The following is a 23,044-nucleotide window of genomic DNA, read 5'->3' on the forward strand; positions in this document are numbered from 1 at the left end:
GAAATGGCACACTTTTTGGAGTTTACGGTCCTTGGACCACCTTTGAGAGTTTATGGCCGTAAACCCATGAGTTTACGGCCGTAAACTCATGGTTACTCCAACCATTTCGTGTTTTGGTGTTTCTAGTTCATGCATGCAAGGTTCTAGCCTCTTGTTCAAGCATTAGAAGGTGTTAGGGGCATCAAAACACCCTTTGGGGGTGTTTACGGTTTTGGGAGATCCCCAAACCGGAAACTCATGTTCTTGAGGGTTTTTGGTGTTTAGTCAATGGATTATCAAGCATACTAAGCAAACAACTAGCTAGGAGGAGTATACTTACTTATATGAAGCTTGTAAGAGTGTTTAGGACCCAAGAACACTAGTGTGTTCTTGGTGTTTTGAAGATCACTTGAAGATCTATGTAAAAATCGAAAATCCATGGATGAAATGATGTATAAACACTAGATTAAGTGTTGTAGGAAAGAATCTAGGAAGGAAAACTTACATTTTTGGCGGATTTGGAAGAATGAACTTATGATACTTGAGAGAAAAACTTGGTGTTCTTGAGTGGGAAGCGGAAGAATGAGGTCAAGAAGTGTAAACTCATGCTATATGTATGAGTCTTGGGAAAATGGTGTTTACGGCCCAAACACCTCTTGTTTGGCCGTAAACACCTAGCTAAGGTGTTGGATTGTTTTGTTTGTTATACCTCACTAATAACGACACCTCCTTTTATTTAATCGTTTGACGAAAAATAAAATAAAACACCAAACGGACTTAAATCTGGCCAAAAATGTACTGAAATGTTTTTGACTAATATTTGAAGTGTTTGACTGTAGAAATTATACAAATGAAAATCTCAGGTTGTCACAACAACATACACTTAGTAATCACACAATCAAATAGCATATAACAAGCAATTCTCTATACCATAAGGCATCAGAGAAACCTGACATTACTATACAACAGTTCCTAAAAGAACCTTAACATATCCACTAGCATGTTTTTCTAACACCTCACATACCAACAAATTCAAATTCAACACATATAACAAGTATGGGTATTTTGGGAATCACTTTTTTGTTCAGGCTCGCTCTAGCTGACTGTACACATTGCATCTTCTTGTAAAACCAAGGTTAAGTTAAGGAGCATGTTTCTGATCCCAAGCTAACAATCAAACAAGAACATAACAAGAGACCGAGCACATGTCCTTAACCCAACCCTTTTATTATAATTTCTTTTTCAAAAACTTTTTGTGAAAATTATCATATCCTAGTTTGAGTTTGGATTCACACAAGTGTCCCTCCAAATTGCTCAAACCGGAGCTCTGATATCAACTTGTAACGTGCTATTTAAATAATATATTGCGTAAAAAAATAAGATTGACCAAATGTGAACAAAATCAACATTTGGTTACTTTCTTAAGTTATTTTCCCATATTTTTCTATTATTTTTTTGAATTCAAACCCATGTCAACCCTACCTAGCTTTCAGATCTTTCATTTTTTGCCCACTTTTTATTTTTTCCGAATTTTGTTGAAACTTACTTTATAAAAAAATTTCAACTCTATTTTTATATGTTTTCTACAACTTAGTTTGTTTTAATAAATAGTTTTTTTCAACTTCTTTTACAAATGTGTTTTTATAAAAATGATTTTCTTAATACAATTACTATTTTTACATATTCATTTTTATGTATAATCTTATTTAGATTTTTCTTTTCAAAATTTCATTTTTCAAATTCCTTTTTTTATATATCCGTTTTCATGAATATAAGATGCAAAAACATATAAAGGTTAGTTTCTTTTAAATATTCTTTCACAAATCGATATGCATTTTTATTTATAATTACTTGCAATCTTATTGTAACTTATATCTTGCTATAAAATAGTAGAGTTTTCAAAGTACAATGCTATAATTATGTATGTGTTTGTGGTTGTTGGTGCAACTTTGTTTGCATGTGATTGAATTTGTATGTGTAGTTTGTCACTTCATGTGTATATGGTTGTGGCAAAAAAACAAAATGTATATTGCTATTTCTGTTTTGCCACACATTCTCTAATCTCTCTCTCCAAACTAGGCAATTTTCATATATATATATATATATATATATATATATATATATATATATATATATATATATATATATATATATATATATATATATATATATATATATATATATATATATATATATATATATATATATATATATGTTGGTCTATATGTTGAAAGAAATGGAGTTATTACACAAATCAGCCGAATTATTATCACAAATACCTCACAAGACTCGGGGAAGAAAAAAAAAACATGACCATGTAACCGTTGCCAACTTTAATACAATGAAAGCCTCATGTGTGAATCTGGATTTGGTGGTTTTTGAATAAAAGCTGTTTAATTTAGGAATCAGCTAAAGCAATAAGCTGATCGACTACAGATGGATCTGCTAGGGTGCTGATGTCACCAAGCTCGTCCAGCTGTCTAGATGCAATTTTTCTTAGAATTCTTCTCATTATCTTTCCACTTCTTGTTTTTGGCAGACTTGGTGCCCAATGGATTCTATCCGGAGCTGCAAATGCTCCAATCTGATATATACAATAATAATAACCAATTTACTAAAAAAATATATGCAAAACATACTTGTAGATTTTTTTTTCTTAAAAACTTATGAAAAATCTACCTGATTATGGCATTGTATACCTTAACATTCAGTTTTTCCTATTACAACACTGTACTTTCAAAAATCTACCCAAGTATAGCATTGTATTTTCAATTCTTTTCTTATTAACATTTGATGACATTGTTTTAATTGAATAAATTTTCCCATGTTGTAATAAGAAGAAACTAGAGGAGGATGCTATAATAAACGAATCAATGGAAGTACGCTGTTGTTTCTTGCATTTAAACCAACTTAAGGGCTTAATGCAAAAAATAGCATTATACCTTTTTATATTTGCTTATTATAACGTTTGGCTTTCATTTCTTTCTATTACAACATGGTACTTTGAGTTTTTTTTTTTTTTCTTATTAGGCAAAAATGTATCCAATTGTAACATTGTACTTCCATTTTTTTCCTATAATAGCAATAACTTTATCCAATTAACTCTCTATGGAAACTCATATGGCATTCCAAGCCCTAAATAAATAACAACTTATTATTAGGCATTTAAAAAGATTTTTTAGATTTAAAAATGAAAACTTACTTGGTTTCGAACAACAAGCACAAGGCTTTTGCGAAGATCTTCACTATATGGAACGCCCTCCACCAAAGTAACAAATGCATATATCCCCTGCCCTTTCACCTAATAACACAAAAACATATCATAAATTCATGTACCAACAATGCCCCTGAGAGAGAGGAGAGAGAGGTACCTCATGTTCAACACCAACAACAGCTGCTTCAGCACATTGAGGATGTGAAACTAGAGCTGATTCAACTTCTGCTGTACCAATACGGTGTCCACTGTTGATATTCCAAAGCGTTATAAATTAACAAATAAAATACAAACTTTTAGTTGAGTACAACTTGTTTGCTATTATTCTGTTGATTTATTTATATTAGATATACCTGACATTTATTACATCATCAACTCTCCCTGTCAGCCAATAGTATCCATTCTTGTCCCTAAAACAAAACTTAACTTTCTCAGCTAACTGAAGAATATAAAACATATGATGGTTGTGTTTCCAAATATACCCTTATAAGCTCATTTTTGGTTATATACCCTTTATGTCATTTTACATTTACCAAAATCTGTTTACTTTATCAGAGCTTATATGAGATGAGATGATGTAAAAGAATAAAATTACCTACTGCAGCCATCACCACTAAAATAATAGCCAGGAAATGGCTTAAAATAAGTTGTTTCATATCTATCATGATCACCATAAAGAGTCCTAAATGCCCCTGGCCATGAGCTTTTAACACATAAATACCCACTGCATTCCCCTTCAATTTCTTTTCCCTTCTCATCCACTATCACAGGCTGCATTTACCAAATCAATAATAATTAAATAACTAACAATTTCATTTTATTTGTAGGGGTAGGGTAGGGTAGGGTACCTCAACCCCAAAAAATGGGAAAGTAGCAGATCCAGGTTTTTGAGCCCATGCTCCAGGTAAAGGAGTAATCTGGAGACAATAATGGTGAACACCAATCATAGTTATTAGTAAATAGTAATAGGGCTAAATCTAAGAAATAGCATCATATACTTTCATTTATCTGTGTTATAGCATTATTTCTTTCTATTATAGCATTCTTTTTTTATCTTCGAAAACCAGGAGATGTATCCAATTATAACATTGTACTTTAGAGAAGCCTACCAATTATAGCAGTGAAAATTGTTTTGTCTACCTAATTGCATTGCTATAATTAGGTAGATTTTTCAAAGTACATTGCTATAATACAAAGTAGGACGCTATTTTCAAACTACATTTATTCTTCTTTTTTTTTTTTTTTTTTGCAGTTGTTAAGGGTAATTAATATGAGGGTGAGTATACCATGAAGCCTCCTGTCTCTGTTTGCCACCAGGTATCTGATATTGGACACCTTGAATCTCCAACTACATTGAAAAACCACCTGTCAAGTCAATAAAAGATGAAGTACATACAATAAAAATCTTTTTTTAACTAAAATAAATAAATAAATAAATAAAGAATATGAAAGAACCTCCATGCACTTGGGTTGATGGGCTCGCCTACACTACCAAGAACCCGTAAAGATTTACGAGAGTATCGAGTAACATACTGCATAGTCAACACACACACACACACACACACAAGATTAATATGTGATTAGGGGAAAAATTACAAATATGCCCCCCTCCCTCCCAACCTAAAAACAGGGTCAAGAATTTGAAACAAATCATGGCTGCTAACAGGTGGAAAAAGTGGGTCGATCCATTTAAGTGTTTATAACATTATAAACATTTCTTCATTATTTTTTCTCACTTTGAACACTCCTATCCTTTTTTAAAATTGATTTCATACTTTCATGACGATGAATCTTCAAGTATGTGCTTTTAAAATGATAAAGTTTTGTAAATGACTATTCAAGAATTTCTTTTATAAAAGTGACTTGGTTTATAACTTAAGATTTTGTAAAAAAAATGTGTTGCATATTTTAAAAAATGATAAACTTATTTTTCTTGAAATTTTTTTTTGTTCCACAACATCAACTTTTTAAAATATGACTTTTTATACCAACCACTTTTACAAAGAAATAAAAAAGGTTGATTTTATAAGGACAAAATATTTTGTATACAATCATATTTTGTAAAAATAAAAATAAAAATATATTCATACTTAGCATAGATATACCTCCAAGATTGGTCAAGTGATTAGCTAGGGAGGGGTAATTGTGGGAATTTAGCAAAGATAAAAGAGCATCTTTTTATTCGGGGATATTTTGGGTATTTTAGTTGCTGGAACAGATTGCATATAAGAAGGTAGGGGAAAAGAGAGTAGGGTATCTTTTGTAGAATTTCTGGTCATTCAACCTTTGGGAGAGAACTAGACTCTCAAGATTCTAGTAAGCAATAGGCTTTTTCTGGTGTTATTTTTTAGTATTATCAATTACAAACAGTGAAGCTTGTTTATTCTTAATGTTGTGATTTATCTTCTCATAGCAGACCTTCCGCCCTCTTACGTAAGTGAAGTATCAAATATGGTCATGGAAGAGGAGAAGAGCAAGGTAACATTGTTATTTTTCTATTGGTATTGTTGATAACAAATATATTTTCTTATGGGTTGTTTTATTGAGGCATGAGCTAATCAGGGAGTAAAAACTATATGATTAAACAATAGATATTCATTCCCATAGAAACAGGAGACATATAATAAGAAAATTAAGAGGAAAACTTGCCTCATTTCCATCACGCATAAGAGATCGCACTAGTGTTGGAGCAGTGTAGAATATTGTCACTTTGTATTTGTCAACAATCTCCCAACAACGTCCAGAATCAGGGTAGTTAGGAACCTAATGCATTTAAACAGAGTTAAATAGCAACACACTTTCATACTTTTGTTTCTTATAAATTATAAATTATAATTTATAATACCCTACTTTCATTTTCTCCTATTACAACATTGTATTTTGCAGAATCTAGCCGATTAAAGCAATGTCATCCAAATAACTCATTCTTATAATTGGCTAGAATTTTAAAGTACAATGTCTTGGTAATAGGAAGAAAACAATGTCATTGTCATGAATAGGCAAAAAAAAAATGAAAGCAGGATGATATACATATACTTACCCCTTCATAAAGTATAACTGTTGCTCCATTAAGCAAAGGTCCATAAGTAACATAGCTGTGTCCAGTAATCCAACCACAGTCAGCTGTACACCTAAAATTTTGTGATGACCATTAGAAAATATGATGACATGTCACTATTTCAAAAATCAAGATTTACCAATATACGTCAGATTCTTTGTAATCAAATGCATATTTGAATGTTGTTGCAGTGTATATCATGTATCCTCCTGTGGTATGCAGAACACCCTATCACGTGCACCAGCATATGATTCAATTAAAAAAAAATGAGAAGAAAAACCCATAATTATAAGAAACTTAAATACCTTGGGCTTTCCAGTGCTTCCACTTGTATAAAGAAGAAAAAGTGGATCCTCCGCATCCACCCACACCACATCACACGTAGTAGGATATTTAGGAACAACATCCTGTAAAAAACAGTCCAAAAGGCCTAAAGTTTAATGAACATGATGATATAAATTATATCTGTAGGTGAAAGTGAAATTAAATAGTATTACTACCTGCCACCAAATATCTCTTCCTTTCTGCCATTTAGTATCTTCCTTCTTCATGGCTGATTCATTTTCGTACGTCAAGCATGAATCTATTTTTTGTAACATAGAAGAAGAAAACAATGTCATTGTCATGAATAGGCAAATAAATATATATATAGACATTCTGAAAACATCTACTATATATAAGATCAAAAGATCTCACCTACAGATATTCCATTTTGAGATGATTCTGAGAGTGCAGCATCAACAATCTCCTTGAGATTGAGTACTTTTTTCCCTCTTTTAACCGCATTGCAAGTTACCACAATCTTTGGTTTGCAATCCATAATTCTTTGAAGAAGTGATTCTGCAGAGTATCCAGCAAAAACAACCTGAAAGTCAAACCAAAGTCAATGTTTAATATTTCTGGATAGTCATGAAATGAAATTTTATATAATTTGAATTTGAATGGCTTTACCGAGTGGATAGCACCAATGCGAGCACATGCCAGCATTGTGATTGGCAGTTCCATGAGCATGGGTAAGTAAATAATTACAGTATCGCCCTTTTTAACACCATTGTCTTTCAAAAAATTTGCAAGCTGTCACAAGGATTGCCAAATGTAAGAATAAAATCACTGCTTTTGATTTGTCCTACCTTTTTTCATACATACTATGGCTTAGCTTCTCAAAGCCCAAAAGTCCTTTTTGGAAAAGTTACAAAAAGTCAGGATTTCCTGACTTTTCCAAAAAGTTGATTTTCCTTGTATAAAAACTCCAAAAGTAGCTTTTTAAAACTAGTTTACCAAACATCTTTTGCTTTTTTTTCTTTTTTAAAAAGGACTTTTGGCTGTGAAAAGCTAAGCCAAACACCCCCTAAGTCATTGTGCGTCACTCGTTAAAAGGTATACAACTAAGTTTTGCTGACATGGCGTCTATGTGGCATGTAAGTAAAATGACTAGCATCCATGATAGGAGAAAAAACTTAAAAATAAATCAATTTGCTCTTCATGGGTTGTTTCTATATGGGACCCACAAAATAATTCAAAAAGCTCATCCAATAGCTTTTTCATTTCTCAAGTGCTTTTTGGTTTGAAAAAGTTGCTGCAAAAGCTCCTATTGTGGTTGCTCTATCTAGTAAGTAAGTTGATATTCTGTGATCTTAACCCATTTGATAACTTGTATACTCAATATAAGAGTAAGTAAAAGAAGTTGTGAAAGAATCAAACCTGGCAGACTTTCTCAAACAGTTGTCTGTAAGTCAAAGAGCCATCAACATCAGGCTCATTTCCTTCCCAATGAAGTGCAACTTTATCGCCATTCCCAGACTCAACGTTTTTATCCAAGCAGTTATAACAGATGTTGGTGATGCCACCCTTGAACCACTGAGTAGATAGATAGATAGATAGTTAGATAGATAGATAGATAGATAGATAGATAGATAGGAATGACCAATGGCCGATTAGGTGTGTGATATAAGATGTCTGAAAGATAAAAAGTATTGTTTACCTCAATTTTGATTTTCCCTTTTGTAACATCAAGATTCTCTGAGTAAACCTGTTGACCCCATTTCTCTTTCCAATAGAATTCTGATGCAATATCAGACCAAAAGCCACCAGGGTCTACAATTGATCTGTTGTACATCTCCAAGTACTGAAATGGTGCCCGAAATCATCAATTATATGATGAAATTGTTTATGAAAAACAACAGAAAATAATACTTGTTTCCTTCTAGTGATTAGAGTTCACTTAGTATTTTGAAAATCCAAAGTAAAAAACTTCAGATTGAAATAGTAGTTATGTTCTCTCTTTTTTCTTCTTAGGTCAAAATATTTTCTCATTGAAATTATAGTGCTACATGTTCATGTAGACATCAATCATTTCTCAATAATCAAAACAAGAGCATCGATTCTATAGTTCAAAACTTATGTATTTGACTCGACACCGACTCTATTTATCCGACGAAATGAAACAACATATGCAGATGATCTGCTATTGATCATTTTTTTAGGATGATACCTTTTGGGGAGAGGGTACGTGTGCCTGCTGGGAGAAATCGTGACTGGGAAAAACCAGATCGTCCTCCTCGGATGCAAGAGATTCGCCGAGTATCACGGCATTAAGCCTTGGTATCTTGCCGGCGCCCGACGGGTGAGTCGCCATTGACTCCAAATGACGGAGGTGATTAGTTGTGGTCAGATTTTTCCTAGCTGCCATGATCGGCAACGTGACTCGAACGGATTTGACAGTCAACTCTCCTTCCTCCTCGGTTAGAGAAAGATGAAGAAATCGAGAGTGCAGCAAAATTGACCCAACCAAGTAGCTCCTGTTGTTGGAGTTAAATACTTATCAAGGCCGGCTGTGTCGGTTCTTTCAATATGGTACCAAGTATCATTGCCATGAATGCATCTATGGATGTGAGTATACGAGGGCTTGTTGGAATTATTATTATTATTATATAATAAAACAAAAATTAAATATTTTTTTCCTGTTCTCGTGTTAAACGATGATAAATATCAAAAAGCTTCTAGACTAGTATTCGGTGTTGTCCTCTCAACTTGTGGTCGAGAGTTCAAATCCCGTAGTGGATATAGGTGGAATAATTTAGGAGTAGTTTAATATATTTATCGTTTCAAAAAAAATAATGATAAGTATATCAAAAATATTATTAATTTTATTAAATATATGACATCGATGGATTAGAGTTCAAGGAACGTGTTGTTCTTTATGTAAGCAACATGTTTACTTGAAATTGTCGAACATTATTGAAATGGTTATAAACTTATAATGGGTGAGAAGGTGTTGATCTGTCATGGATATGTTGGATCTATATGCGTAAGAGTTATTAATGAATGATATTTGCTAATAACATATGATCTTATACAATCATACCTTAATCAAGTTTGCACATATTGAATATTTATTATTAATATGATAATTATATATAATTGTTGTGTTAGATATAACTTTTGGAATTGTTGCAGTGTTTAAGATTGGTTCACAATATTAGTAGATTAGTGACTTGAATACCGACACTGATGGATTGGAGCTTAAGGGATGTTTTGTTCTTTATGGGAGCAACATATCTACTTGAAGCTGTTTGAATTGAACATTATTGATATGGTTATAAACTTATAATGGTTAAGAAGGTGTCGATATGTTATGGATATGTTAGATCTATGTGCTCAGCAGTCATTATTGAATGATATTTTGTCACACCCCAAACCGAGATGGCGGAAACATTTGGGGGTGAAGGACGTCATGTACAATATCATAACAATGTACAATAGTAAAACAAGCAACAACATCTATTGCATTAATAATATAGTTAATACATGTGTGTTCCTTGTAAAGTTGAATGTATGACACCAAAAATGTAAAGCAATAAAAAGAAGAGCCTTGAGTAAGCTCCGTCTTCTCAAAAACCTGCATGAGTGTACCTGTCTACCGGTTCACTAAGAATACAAGTTATTTTGAAAAGAGAGTATCAATATTTAAGTTGGTGAGTTCATAAGCATTTAGTAGTTGATGTTTGTACTTGTTCCATGAAAATGATAGTATGTTTCCCAAAAAATTCCATATTTTCTCTATTTAAATGAAAAGTAGTCTTAGGCCTTAAGGCCAAAATGTTTTGTATGTTATTGTACTCTGAAATAGTGAGAGTGTGTGTGTTTTCCATAAATGTATGTTTCTTTGATAGAAAATAGTGTACTGCACTAGTATGAACTCCCTAGTGTATTAGTACTTGGAAAATAATTGTAGGTAGTCTTATTACTTAAAATAAAACCACTGAAGAAATGTTTGTTTTGTAAACCGAAGTGGTTAGTTAATGCTTAATGTGAATGAGATTATAACCATACTTAACTGACTAGTATTCTACACGACGTTCTTCAGGCGTCGAAAAGTTATGACATTTGTCACTCGTAGACCTGCCGGTCCCAATTGTAGCTAACAGCCAAGGTGCGGGATTATGAGTCCCGTATAGATCTATACACAAACTCACGCTCTCCCTCCAGGAGACTCTGGTTATAAAACATGACTTAGCAAGAATATTACTAAGCACCATGAAGTAGTATCTCACATTCTAGTATTAACTCGTTTACATATAGTATGAATATGTTCTCTTGTTCTTGTAAATGAATAAGGTATTTGTAATGAAAGTAGTTTGTAATTATGTATTGATTCATGTAATGTATTTTGAACTAGTAGTATTGTGAATAGTTCTCAAAACTATACCTATTATAGTTTCCTGATGTTATGTTTATACTGAACTGATTGACAATGTTATTGAAATAAGTTTAATACTCATATATATACTTAACATGTATAATTAAAGTTTAACTAACAGTCGGACAGGTGATCCTACCCTAAGCCCACAACCAAACAAGGAACATGATTCAAGGTAAAAGCATTAGTCCTAAGTCTGTTAAATCATAATTATATATATATATATATATATATATATATATATATATATATATATATATATATATATATATATATATATGAATATGATTTGATAAAAAGGACAATTTAAGAGTTTGAAAACAATTTAGTAAATTTATAAAAGTATTAGAATCTTAAGAATGGTTTGTAATCGCATGTGAGTGTTAACACAAATATGTTGTGTTCTACGTGTATTCTCCCTCTGAAAACATTTAAAAATGGTAAAACATAGGGGTATGAACTCACCTTATGTGAGTGATCGAGTGAAGATGCACCGTAGTAGTAATGATCCTCTAGTTTAGAAACCCGTGCGAGAAGTCGTATGCTAATAATAACTAAGCACGATATCGAAGCTAAATTAATAAATATATTAATTTAAAGTGTTAGACAACACTAAAATAACTAAGAGATACTTACAATAAGTTCTTAGAATATTCGAAGGTGTTCTTGGTGTTCTTGGTGTGTTCTTGGTGTTTATGTGAATCTTCAAAGGGTTTCTTGGTAAAGGATATGAATATACGAAGACCTTGGATGATACTTGAGATAAAATGAAGGGAATTTGGATGATACTTGAGAGCTAAATGAAGTGAATTCAGTCGAGAAATGTAAGAAATGATTTGTGTTCTTGGTTTTATCCTTATATATAAGGGTTGTGTTCGGCCTTAATGGGCCTCCAAATTGTATGATTTCGGTTTCTAGTCAAAGGGGCAAAAAGGAATTCGGTTTTGCTACCACAAATGGTGTGAATTCGGTTTCAAGTCCAAGAAAGAAAAGGAAATCGGTTTCAAGTCAAACCAAGAAGGGAAATCGATTTTTGCTTATATAAAGGGGGTGAATTCGGTTTTGCTTAAGGGATTAGATTCCCTTGACCGAAATCACAATAAACCTATGTATTTTTGTGATTTATGTTAGTTACTAAGCTTGTATAAGTTCATTTTAACAAGGCATTACATAAATTCCCACACACTAGTTAAATAAGCATGCACACAAGGTATTCAAACTTCTTATTGCAACCATTTATGTTGTAAGTTTACTTGTACATGGTTGTAGTTTAGACTCCATTTGAATTACTTTGGCTTACATTGGCTCGAAACAACGGGTTGTCACATCATCCCCCCGTTAGAGGGAATTCCATCTCGAAATTAATGCTAAAAGAGAGTATTCATGGACTAGGGAAAAGATGTGGTACTTTTGTTGCATCTGGTCTTCTCGTTCCCAAGTGAATTCAGGTCTTTGTTTTACATTCCAGCGGACATTCACTATAGGAATACGGCTTTGTTTTGTTCCTTTGACTTCCCTATCCAAGATTTCTACGGGTTCTTCCATGAAATGTAGGTTCTTGTTCAACTCGATCTCATCAAGTGGTATTACAAGTGTCTCGTCGGATAGACACTTCTTTAGGTTCGACACGTGGAAGGTAGGGTGTACGTTGTTAAGTTCTTGGGGTAGTCGGAGTTTGTAAGCTACCAGGCCGATCCTAGCGAGGATCTCGAAGGGCCCTATGTACCTTGGATTTAATTTACCACCCTTTCTGAAGCATATCATGCCCTTCCAGGGTGAGACCTTCAATAGTATAAGGTCACCAACCTGGAATTCCAAGGGTTTCCGTCTTTTGTCTGCGTAGCTTTTCTGTCGATCTCTAAAGGCTTTCAATCATTCGCGAATTTGCATAATCTTTTTTGTCTTTTCTCTAATGATCTCCGGACCAGTGAGACTGTTGTCAGGAACTTGTCCTTTAGCTAGTTGTGTATCACCCACTTCAGCCTATCACAGAGGTGATTTGCACTTCCGGCCATAAAGAGCTTCGAAAGGGGCAACCTTGATACTTGTGTGGTAGCTGTTGTTGTATGAAAACTCGACTACTGGTAAATGGGTATCCCACGCTTTAACAAAGTCTATCACACAAGCTCTCAACATGTCTTCCAACATTTGTATAGTTCTCTCACTCTGTCCATCAGTTTGTGGGTGGTAGGATGTACTTATGTCCAGCCTAGTCCCTAAGGATTTTTGTAATGACTGCTAGAATCTTGAGGTGAATCTATTGTCTCTATCAGAGATAATAGATATGGGAACATCATGCAGTCGTACGATCTCACTAATCTGGGCAGTTTCTCCATCTTGTCAGTTTCTTTAATTGGTAGGAAGTATGCGGACTTGGTTAACCTGTCTACGATCATCTAAATGATATCCAGACCACTCGTTGTCTTGGAAAACTTGGTTATGAAATCCATTGTAATCTGCTTCCACTTCCACTCAGGTATCTTCGATTGTTGTAGTAAACATGAGGGCTTTTGGTATTCTACCTTAACTTTGGAGTAAGTAAGACACTTGCCCATGAAGGTAGCAATCTCTGCTTTCATGTTTGACCACCAATATAACTTTTTGAGGTCCAGATACATCTTGTCTGAACCTGGATGAACGAAGTACCGAGTCTTGTGTGCTTCGTTCATGACAACGTCTCTAAAACCACCGAGCTTCGGTGTCCAGATCCGATCCATGAGGTATACGACTCCGTCACCATTGACTTCTAAGTTCTTATCCATCCCTCTCATGGTTTCACCTGCCACATTTTCAGGTTTCAAGGCTTCCTGCTGAGCCTCCTTAATTTGTGCGGACAGATGTGAATGGATTGTCATAGTCAATGCCTTGACTCTACGACCTGAGTATTCTTTCCGACTTAGGGCGCCAGCTATTACATTCGCTTTACTGGGATGATAACGAATTTCACATTCATAATCATTTAGTAGCTCGAACCACCATCGTTGTCTCATGTTGAGCTCCTTCTGGTCGAATATATGTTGAAGGCTTTTATGGTCTGTAAAGACAGTGTTTTTCGTACCATACATGTAGTGTCTCCAGATCTTCAGAGCAAATACCATTGCTCTTAATTCAAGATCATGAGTAGTGTAGTTGACTTCGTGTGTCTTAAGCTATCTTGAGGCATAGGCGATAACCTTTCCTTGTTGCATAAGAACACAACCAAGCCCTTGGTTGGATGCATCGTAGTATACCACGAAATCTTCTATCCCTTCTGGGAGGGACAATATTGGTGTGTTGCATAAGGCTTGCTTCAGTGTTTGGAACGCCTTTTATTGTTTCTCTTCCCAGTCAAAGGTCACACCTTTCTGGGTTAAGGTGGTAAGTGGTTTCGCAATCTTTGAAAAGTTTTGAATGAACCTACGATAGTAGCCAGCGAGGCCTAAGAATTGACGGATTTCTGTAGGCGTCCTTGGTGCCGACCAGTTCTCGATGGCTTTGATTTTAGAAGGGTCCACATGAATTCCCTCTTCGCTGATCACGTGACCTAGGAATTCGACTCTCCGAATCCAAAATTCGCATTTAGAGAACTTCGCATAAAGCTTCTCTGCTCGTAGTGTTTCCAAGATCTGTCGTAAGTGTTGACTATGTTCCTCCTTACTGCGTGAGTAGATAAGTATGCCATCGATGAATACTATCACAAATTTATCTAAGTAAGGACGGCACACCCGGTTCATTAAATCCATAAACACCGCGGGTACATTGGTTAGTTCAAAGGGCATCACTACAAACTTGTAGTGACCATAACGAGTTCGGAAGGCTGTTTTAGGAACATTTTCCTCTAAAACTCGTAACTGGTGATACACGGATCTTAATTCAATCTTTGAAAAGTAGTTTGCTCCTTGAAGTTGGTCGAACAATTCGTCTATCTGTGGTAGAGGGTATCGGTTCTTAACGGTCAGTTTGTTTAGCTCACGGTAGTCGATGCACATACGGAATGATCCATCTTTCTTCTTCACGAACAAGACCAGTGCTCCCCAGGGTGAGAAGCTTGGTCTAATAAATCCCTTGTTGAGCAGTTCGTTCAATTGATTGGATAGTTCCTGCATCTTTGTTGGTGTTAGTCGATACAGTGATTTGGCTACGGGGGTAGCTCCTGGAATTAAGTTGATTCTGAACTCGACTTGGCGTTGTGGTGATAATCCAAGAAGATCTTCCGGAAAGATGTCGAGAAAATCACGAACTTCTGGGATGCTCTTTATGTCTTTCACCTTTTGGCTCACATCAACTACGTGAGCAAGGAACGCATGGTATTCCTTTCGTAAGTACTTATGGGCTTGAATACTCAAGATGATTTGAAGGTTCGTGCCTAGTTTGTCGCCATAGATAACTAGGGTTTCGCTATTCGGTAGATTAAGACGAACGACTTTCTTAAAACACAGGATGTCAGTATGATGAAGACTCAACCAATCCATGCTAATAATGACGTCGAAACTTTTAATTGAGATAGGAATGAGGTCGATTTGAAATGAATAGCTATCTAGAGTGAGGGTGCATCCTATGTATATATCGTTAGCGCTCTCAATCTTCCCGTTAGCCATTTGTACGATGAACATTTCTTTTAGTGCTTGTGGTGGTTGTTTAAGTAAGTGTTTAAATTCTTGATTCACGAAACTCCTCTCCGCTCCAATATCAAACAGTATGCATGCATATGAGTTATTGAGGAGAAACGTACCCGTGACCATCGTGGGATCTGCCACAGCTTCCTCATGGCCTATCGCCAAAACTCTCCCTACTCCACCCGTATTCCCTGCTTTTAGACAGTTCCATTTGTAGCGTCCAACTTCACCGCACCCGTAGCAGGCCTAGCCTACTCCAATACCAGTTGTCAGTGCCTTACAGAAACGGGCAGTGTCCCCTTCCTGTTGCAGTTAGCACATTGCATCTCCCGGCAAGGTCCGTTGTGATGGGAGTTGCACTTGTTGCATTTCGGCAGACTTCCAGCGTACTGCTTTGTTGGACCAGGGACAACAAGGGTTGTTGTGGCATGAACAGCCACAATATGTTGTTTCTTGGAGGCGTTTTGTGCTGATTGGTTCTTCTTTTTGTCCCAAAAATTTCTCTTGTTGTCGTTCGTTTTGGCTGGTTCTGGGACAGGGGTTGTTACTGGTGGACGGACTCCATGGTCAATGAGTCTCTGTGCCAAGCATTTAGCACTATCGAATGTAAAGGGGTTTGAAGCTAATACATTCCCCTGAAACAGAGGTACTAGCCCTCAGATGTACCTCTCAATCTTCTTGCTTTCCGTGGGGACCATCCCCAGACATATAGTCACAAGATCACTAAATCTAGTAGTGTAAGCTACTATGTCAGAGCCTTTCATAGAAAGGCCCTAAAGTTCCTGCTCTAGTTTCTGAACTTCGCCCCTCGAGCAATATTCTCCCATGATCAGATCCTTTAGTGTCTCCCAGCCCATCAAGTTAGCCACTATGAGGGTAAATGACTTGACATGGCTATTCCATCATGTGAGGGCCATGTCTGAGAAGGTGTAGGTAGCAAATTTTACTTTGCTTCCTTCAAGGCAGGAGAAGATCTCGAAGATAGACTCCGTTTTCTCAAACCATTGCAATAGAGCAACGATTCCCCCACTACCGTTAAAGGTTTTGGGTTTGCAGTTGGTGAAGTCCTTGTATGAACATTCCCCAAGGTGTCCATGACTATCTCCTTAGGTAGAGTTAATACCCGTCCCACCCCCACTAGTATTGCTAGTGTTGATCTAAGTTAAGGCAGTTGTCACAATCACGGTCACTGCAACTTGAAAAACTACAGGATCAAATTGAGGTGCAGGTGGTTGTGGTTGAGTTGAAGTTATTGGTGGATTGCGTCTATTTGATTTACGAGGAGGTATTTTTTAACTATAAGTTTATAAAAATGAAGATAATGATAAGATGCCAATAGTGATTATAATGTGAGTGTTCCATGAACTAATTTACCCTAGTTCTAACATATATTAGTTTAATTGTTTGCAATAGAGGTCTACCATTAGAAATGAAAGAATTTGGATAGAAACCTTTCGAGAGAATTAGATGTCTACCAATTCCGTTGGGGTGTTACTCTTGATGGTGGATACTTGTAGAGAAGATCAAGAATCATGTTCTTTGTTATCTTCATCAACTCCCTAAGTCCAAGTGGGATCAAAGGCTCCAAAGGTTGTGTTCTTAACATCATATGTATTGTTATAATATTTCTAGTTCATGTAATTGGATCTTCTTGGCGGTTGTTAAAATGGTCTTTAAAATAAACTAGTAATTTTAAATGTTTATGTTGCCGCTTAAAATTATTTTATAAAAAATATCATTTTTAGCTTCTCAAAACTCATTAGTGGTATCAACGCCTCTTTTTATATGTTAGAAAGATTTATTATCAAGTTTGACATATGACATATGTCAATATTTAACATGGATAGACGAGTAGAAAAAAAATGTAATAGGATATTTAATTTTTAATAATAAAAACCAAGTGCCTTGTGAATAGCATATTTTGCGTTTTAAAAATTGATGACAATTGTAACACCCGTTTACAGAATGGATCAGTTGGGGACTTAAAGGGATCAAAGATAAGGTTTTGGGGTAAACTTTGTGTCACTCCATGTTGTATGGAGGACCATGATGTGGCATATCGATTTTAAGGAATGCGTACCTGATGCCCACCGCGACATTGCAAAAGGGAGGCCACGATGTGGAAGTTGTTGCAGCCCAAGCCCATGATTTTAGGGTTTCTCACATATTTAAACACCTTAACTATTGGATAACCTCATCTCCTTCAGCCTCCACCTCCCCATTCTGAAACCCTAGCCTTCTTTCAATGATTATGAGCTTGGCGGCTTGATCTTAAGGTTGTTTTCTGTAACGCCCGTAGATTCGGGCTAGTCAATTTAGAGACAATGAGCATCAAAAATGAGTTTTTGATGGAAGATTATTTGGAAGGAGTAATCTTAACCAAGTTATAGAATATGTCACAAGGGTTCTGTACATATAAAGAATGCCGAAATCTGAGTTATAACGAAGAAGTTATGGCCCGTCGTAGTTTCACGACAAAATCGGCACGACACTACGCGACGTAAATAGTGAATTTACGATAAAGGACCTTTTGTCCTTAGTTATCTAAACAAAAGTTGTAGTATACGTAAAACCGAGATCGTGCATAAAAAGAACGCCCAAATCTGACTTCGTATGAGGAAGTTATGATTTTTCTAAGATTTGGCCTAGCAGTGCACGACCCGGAACTCGAATTTTAGATCGAGTAGTTTTTGGCCAACGTGAACCAAATGAGAATTGAAGATCTCATTAGTAGGAACTCAACGAAAAAAAGACAGTCGAAAACGGAGTCCGTATGTACAAGTTATGAATTTTACGCGAACATTTAACAGTGTAATCACCTTCTACTGTTAAATTTAAGATCGATCGAGAATTAGCCGACAGAGTCAAAAGGAAAGTTGTAGATATTATTTTTACCTATGCCTGGATATAAAGAAAATAAAAAACAGAGCTTGTATGCGAAAGTTGCGGATTTTAGAAGTCGGGAGTGTGTTGTGCGAAAATGGGTGACGTAGCACAATCTTGGTCATTGCTTTCTCCCAAAGTCTTGACACCAGATGGTGACATGTGGCACCAAGTTCAGTCATATTTTACCCTATAAATAGAACCTCTCCCACCCTCATTTTCTTCACAACTTTCACATTCTTTCTTCTCTCTATACTCTCTCTAAACCTCCCAAAACCCCTCTAAGCCCTAGGGAACTCCCCTAGCGCTATAAGAAAGCCTCGGAGCGCTCGACCACTCCAAAAAGAAGAGCGTTCAGCTCGGAAGTTCTGTCCCTGCAGAGCCTGTCACAACTAGAAATTTTGTGTCTTGTAATCACTACACTCAAGTAAAATGTAGAATCAAAAACTTAAGAGCATATATGATGCTTACTCTATGACAACAAAATTTCAATCCAATACACCATACAAGTGCTACAAATAGTCAACAAGCAATTGGAAACCCTAGAAATTCTTGTTTAGGTCCATTTGGACTAGGACTTCCTTATTGGACTCAATGGACCAATAAGCTTCCAATTTGACTATCATGGGCTTAGAACCTTTAAATGGGCTCTAATTGGACCCACATTCATTTATTTCAACATTTTGGGCCATATTGGGCCTAGAATGAAATAAATTAAATATTATGAACCATAATTAACCTAAACTAGCCCAACAAAGTATAAAAATCACAATTATATTTTATAGGGCCAACAATCATCAAACCTAACTCTAATATGGGCTTAGGGGCATTAAATCCCAATACCCTCCTTTTTCTTTCAAAATCTCGGCCCAAAGCCCAAATCTAAGGGTGAAGAGTTGACTATTGGAGTGCCACCTCACTTATACCTCACATGCCTCCATGCATGGACCAACATGTATCTAGAAGTGTCACTTCCACTCCCTCTCTCTTCTTCTCCTTGCTCTCGGCCGAACACAACACACACACACACTCACAAAAATTTGTTCCACTCTCTCTAATATCTTGAAGAACATCTCCTCCCTCCTTCTTCAAAAATTTCGAGAATCAAGAGCTTTTCAAGGAGGCTTTTCCCACAAACACATCATCTAAGGTAAGTTGATGACTAATCCATGATCTAGCTACTTCATTTCATCAAAAATCTCTTCTAAATCTATTCCAACTTGTGATCATGCACCTTAGAAGTCACTAAACTCGAGATCTTCCAAGGAAAGGTTGCTTAGGCCGAAAATCACCTCACTATCTTCCATTTCTTCTCCAAAACCGAAACCACACCCAAAGGTGAGCTTCATACCCCCTATTTTTCGGTTTTTATAAGTTTTGTGTGGGGGGGGGGGGAATACAAGCAAATGTGTAGATCTATGAGTATATGTATGCTTTGTATGATTTCTATGTTTATTTACATGTTCTTATGTGATTATGGTGTTGAAACTAGTCAAAAAGTCCTTAAAATCGAGATTTGCATTAGGATGTATGAAACAAGTGTTAAACATATTATTACACACAAATCATTTCTAGAAAAATAACCAAGTTGGTTAATATGAACTCCTTGGGCTAAAAATCCCATTTTTGGACTTAAAATGTTAAAAATATGAAGTTAAAGGGACCAAAATGACAAAATACAAATTCTGATGGATGAAATGAGTCAAAACAGTTTCAATAATGTATTTTTCTGGAAATATTCTCTTTGAAGGATTAAATGTGAAATTTTTAAGCATAATGGGCCAAAAATGAATTTTTCGGCCCAATAAAGCCCAATATGCGAGATTTTCAAATTAGAGGGGCTGAAACTGTGATTTTCTGTAAAACAGGGGACTACTAGTGCTCCAAGTCCATTTCAAGGGTTAAAAATGCTTTTCGTATTTAAAAGGGACCAAAGATGCAAAAAATTTCTATTTTGGGCCAAAAGTGTAAAAACTGCGAAAATAAGGGTTTTAGCCGAGAAAAATTTCATTTGATGGACTAAAACTGTTTTTCAAATAACTTTGAGCTGAAAAATAACTTTTCTACAAGTTTTGATACTAAAGTGTCAAGAAAAATGGTTTGAGGACTAAAATAGAAATTTATTTTATACAAAGGGTTAAATGTGTAAATTATCCAAAAGAAAGGGGCTGCAATAATGAAACATCCTAATGTTTTAAACAATAAATCCGACATGATGAAATACTAGCACCTCGACTATCGGCGAATTATAATACACCTTCAACACCAAAAATCGTTATCAAACGAATTGATTCGGTCTCGAATCAATAATGAATCCGAAATTACTAACACGGCGAAACTTCAATACACACGCGGAAATTTCGGGAAGTCAATACACACATGAGAATACACCAGACGTCGATACACCGTCTTTGGGCCCGAAAGTTTCAAATCGTGTTTGTTGGGCCTAGCTAGCCCAATGACATGATCTTTAGGCCCGAAGGAAACTCGCTTACATGGAGTTGGGTCTTATATGACCTAATTTCGTGTAAAAGGTCTTTTACAGGCTTTGTGCTGTTGGACCCCAAGGGCCCTCTGGTGCTGCTAGTAAAGTCGAGAATTCACCAAATGCGAGTCGGGCTAAGGGCCCTTCGCATTCACGATAGCCTTGAACGACTTACGGAAAATATCGGGACTTCGCACCCTCTTTTCCTCCTCGGTTGTGGGGCTACAAGAAGTCTGGGTGTTTGGATTAAGTGAATAGTGCGGGCGACGCCTAAGGGATCGTTTGTATGGTTGTAAACTAGTCATTTTCATTAATGTGTGTTTATAACAATTCACAATCCATAATTAATCCAACGTCACCTGGACTCAACGAATACACCTGTCGTAACGAAATAACAAGATATAGATTATTTGATGCAAAGTATTAGCAAAACATCGGGTTTTCCTAGGGTTTTCAATTAATACACCTACGAGTTACATACCGAGTTTTACAAATTGTATTTTTACATTTATAGAAACAAACAAGCATACTTACGGATCTTCACACCTTTTATACTATGCTCTTTTCAGAAAATATCGGATTTTCTGGCGATTTTCAAAACAATACAAACCACTATATTTCAAACATTACTTATGAACTCATGACATTTCATATATTGACGTTTTTCAAAATACTTGTATTCTCAGGTAACAGGTAAATCGAAAAGGAAAAATGTACTCAGTAACGTCTTGCTGTTGTTTTAATTAGTACCGAACAATTTACTTTTAGGCATGTAATATTATGGATCAATGTACTGAATGTAAACGCTACCAGTTGTAATATTCCAATGCTTGGTAATGTATGATGTTATGTTTCATGTATATTCATTGTGATGGTATTCAATTGAGTCACAATAGCCCTCGGACGTTTCCGCCGTCTGGTTCGGGGGTGTGACAGGTTGGTATCAGAGCTCTATTTATAGTGAACTAGCATATCTAACCATACATTGATACGCAACTATAAACCAAAAGAGGGACTAACATAACTCTGAACAAAACAAGTGAAATACAACAATAAAACACCTTTGCTTGCGTTAGGAATAAGGAACGTAACGCCAAACCAAACAAGATAATGCTAGTATCTCGGTTAATTCAGGATTGTTCTTAGTGGTACCAAGGAGTGGATGTAGCCTGATCAACTACATTCTCTCCAAAGTATAACTAACACGCGTTCTGATGAGATCGTCATGGCTAGGGAACCTAAAAACTATACCCCTTTATCACCAAAAAGAGAACGTCTGTTTAGTATATATCATAGTCGTGGGAGTGACGATAGTTTATACTTTCCCCCAGTCGTCATGGAGGGAGATCAGCCGGGTATCCAGTTCCATCAAGTCATAGTGGCTCACGGGATGCTTGAAGATGAACCAGAAGGGAATCCAGAGGAAGCACACGACGTCCGACCTGACGAATACATAGACACCGACTACGATTTTGGAGAGACCGACGATGACGCCGAGGAAGGGCAAGACCGGGACAAGGATCACATCCCGTCGTGTGAGAACGAGACGCAACCAGACCACCCCACCCCGCCAATGAACCCCCCAAGGGAGAACCGTTCCCCCGAAGCTGAGATCGCCGCACTGCGACAACAGTTGTATGCTATGGAGGCTCGGGCAGTGCGAGCTGAGCATGAGAGGGATGAGGTTATTGGAGACATGATGGAGATGGCTCAGTTACTGGCGCAACATTTCGGCATATGACCCTGCCACTACGTAGGATGCAGATCATCGCGATTAGGGATAGACTTATCTTAGTAGGTCATTAGGAACTATGCTATGTACCCCGACTCTATGTTTAAGTGACTACACTACTCATAGAGCCGTTATGCTGTCGAACTAGTGTCACTCATGTATGCTCTTACGAGCAAAATTTTCATATATCAAATGTGGATAATATTAGTAAACTTTTACGTGCTTTGTTATGATATTACAAATTGCTATGTGTTGAGAATCTATGATTGTATGTTAAATGGTAGGAGTGTTTAAGTTCGTACCTTGCACCTAGTCAGTAGGGTCACAACCTCCCAGAAACCCCAAACACTCAACATCTTTCCGTTTCATGACAGAAAGATGCCTTGCCGACCTACTCGC

At 36.2% G+C, this 23,044-nt stretch overlaps 1 protein-coding gene and 1 long non-coding RNA gene across 3 annotated transcripts; one reads left to right on the forward strand and one right to left on the reverse strand.

Annotated features, from left to right (window-relative positions):
• Positions 1 to 2,206: 2,206 nt before the first annotated feature.
• LOC111894960 (acetyl-coenzyme A synthetase, chloroplastic/glyoxysomal) lies at positions 2,207 to 9,112 on the reverse strand. Its single transcript, XM_023891046.3, has 18 exons — positions 8,743 to 9,112; positions 8,233 to 8,376; positions 7,953 to 8,108; positions 7,203 to 7,325; positions 6,948 to 7,116; positions 6,752 to 6,834; positions 6,557 to 6,658; positions 6,391 to 6,479; positions 6,234 to 6,324; positions 5,843 to 5,956; positions 4,649 to 4,725; positions 4,480 to 4,558; positions 4,042 to 4,110; positions 3,789 to 3,964; positions 3,547 to 3,603; positions 3,351 to 3,441; positions 3,182 to 3,280; positions 2,207 to 2,563 (listed from the first exon to the last, which is right to left on the reverse strand). The coding sequence occupies exons 1-18, from the start codon at positions 8,938 to 8,940 to the stop codon at positions 2,378 to 2,380; spliced, it is 2,103 nt and encodes a 700-aa protein (XP_023746814.1). The 5' UTR covers positions 8,941 to 9,112; the 3' UTR covers positions 2,207 to 2,377.
• LOC122196923 (uncharacterized) lies at positions 5,257 to 22,829 on the forward strand. 2 transcript variants are annotated; one of them, XR_008230992.1, is made up of 2 exons: positions 5,257 to 5,671; positions 21,600 to 22,829. It is a non-coding gene; the product is annotated as an uncharacterized LOC122196923 (long non-coding RNA). The 2 variants fall into 2 exon arrangements; XR_006189449.1 differs by lacking the exon at positions 21,600 to 22,829 and adding an exon at positions 9,708 to 10,130.
• Positions 22,830 to 23,044: the final 215 nt, after the last annotated feature.

This window comes from Lactuca sativa, chromosome 3, assembly GCF_002870075.4.
Source record: "Lactuca sativa cultivar Salinas chromosome 3, Lsat_Salinas_v11, whole genome shotgun sequence".
Taxonomy (NCBI): Eukaryota; Viridiplantae; Streptophyta; class Magnoliopsida; order Asterales; family Asteraceae; genus Lactuca; species Lactuca sativa.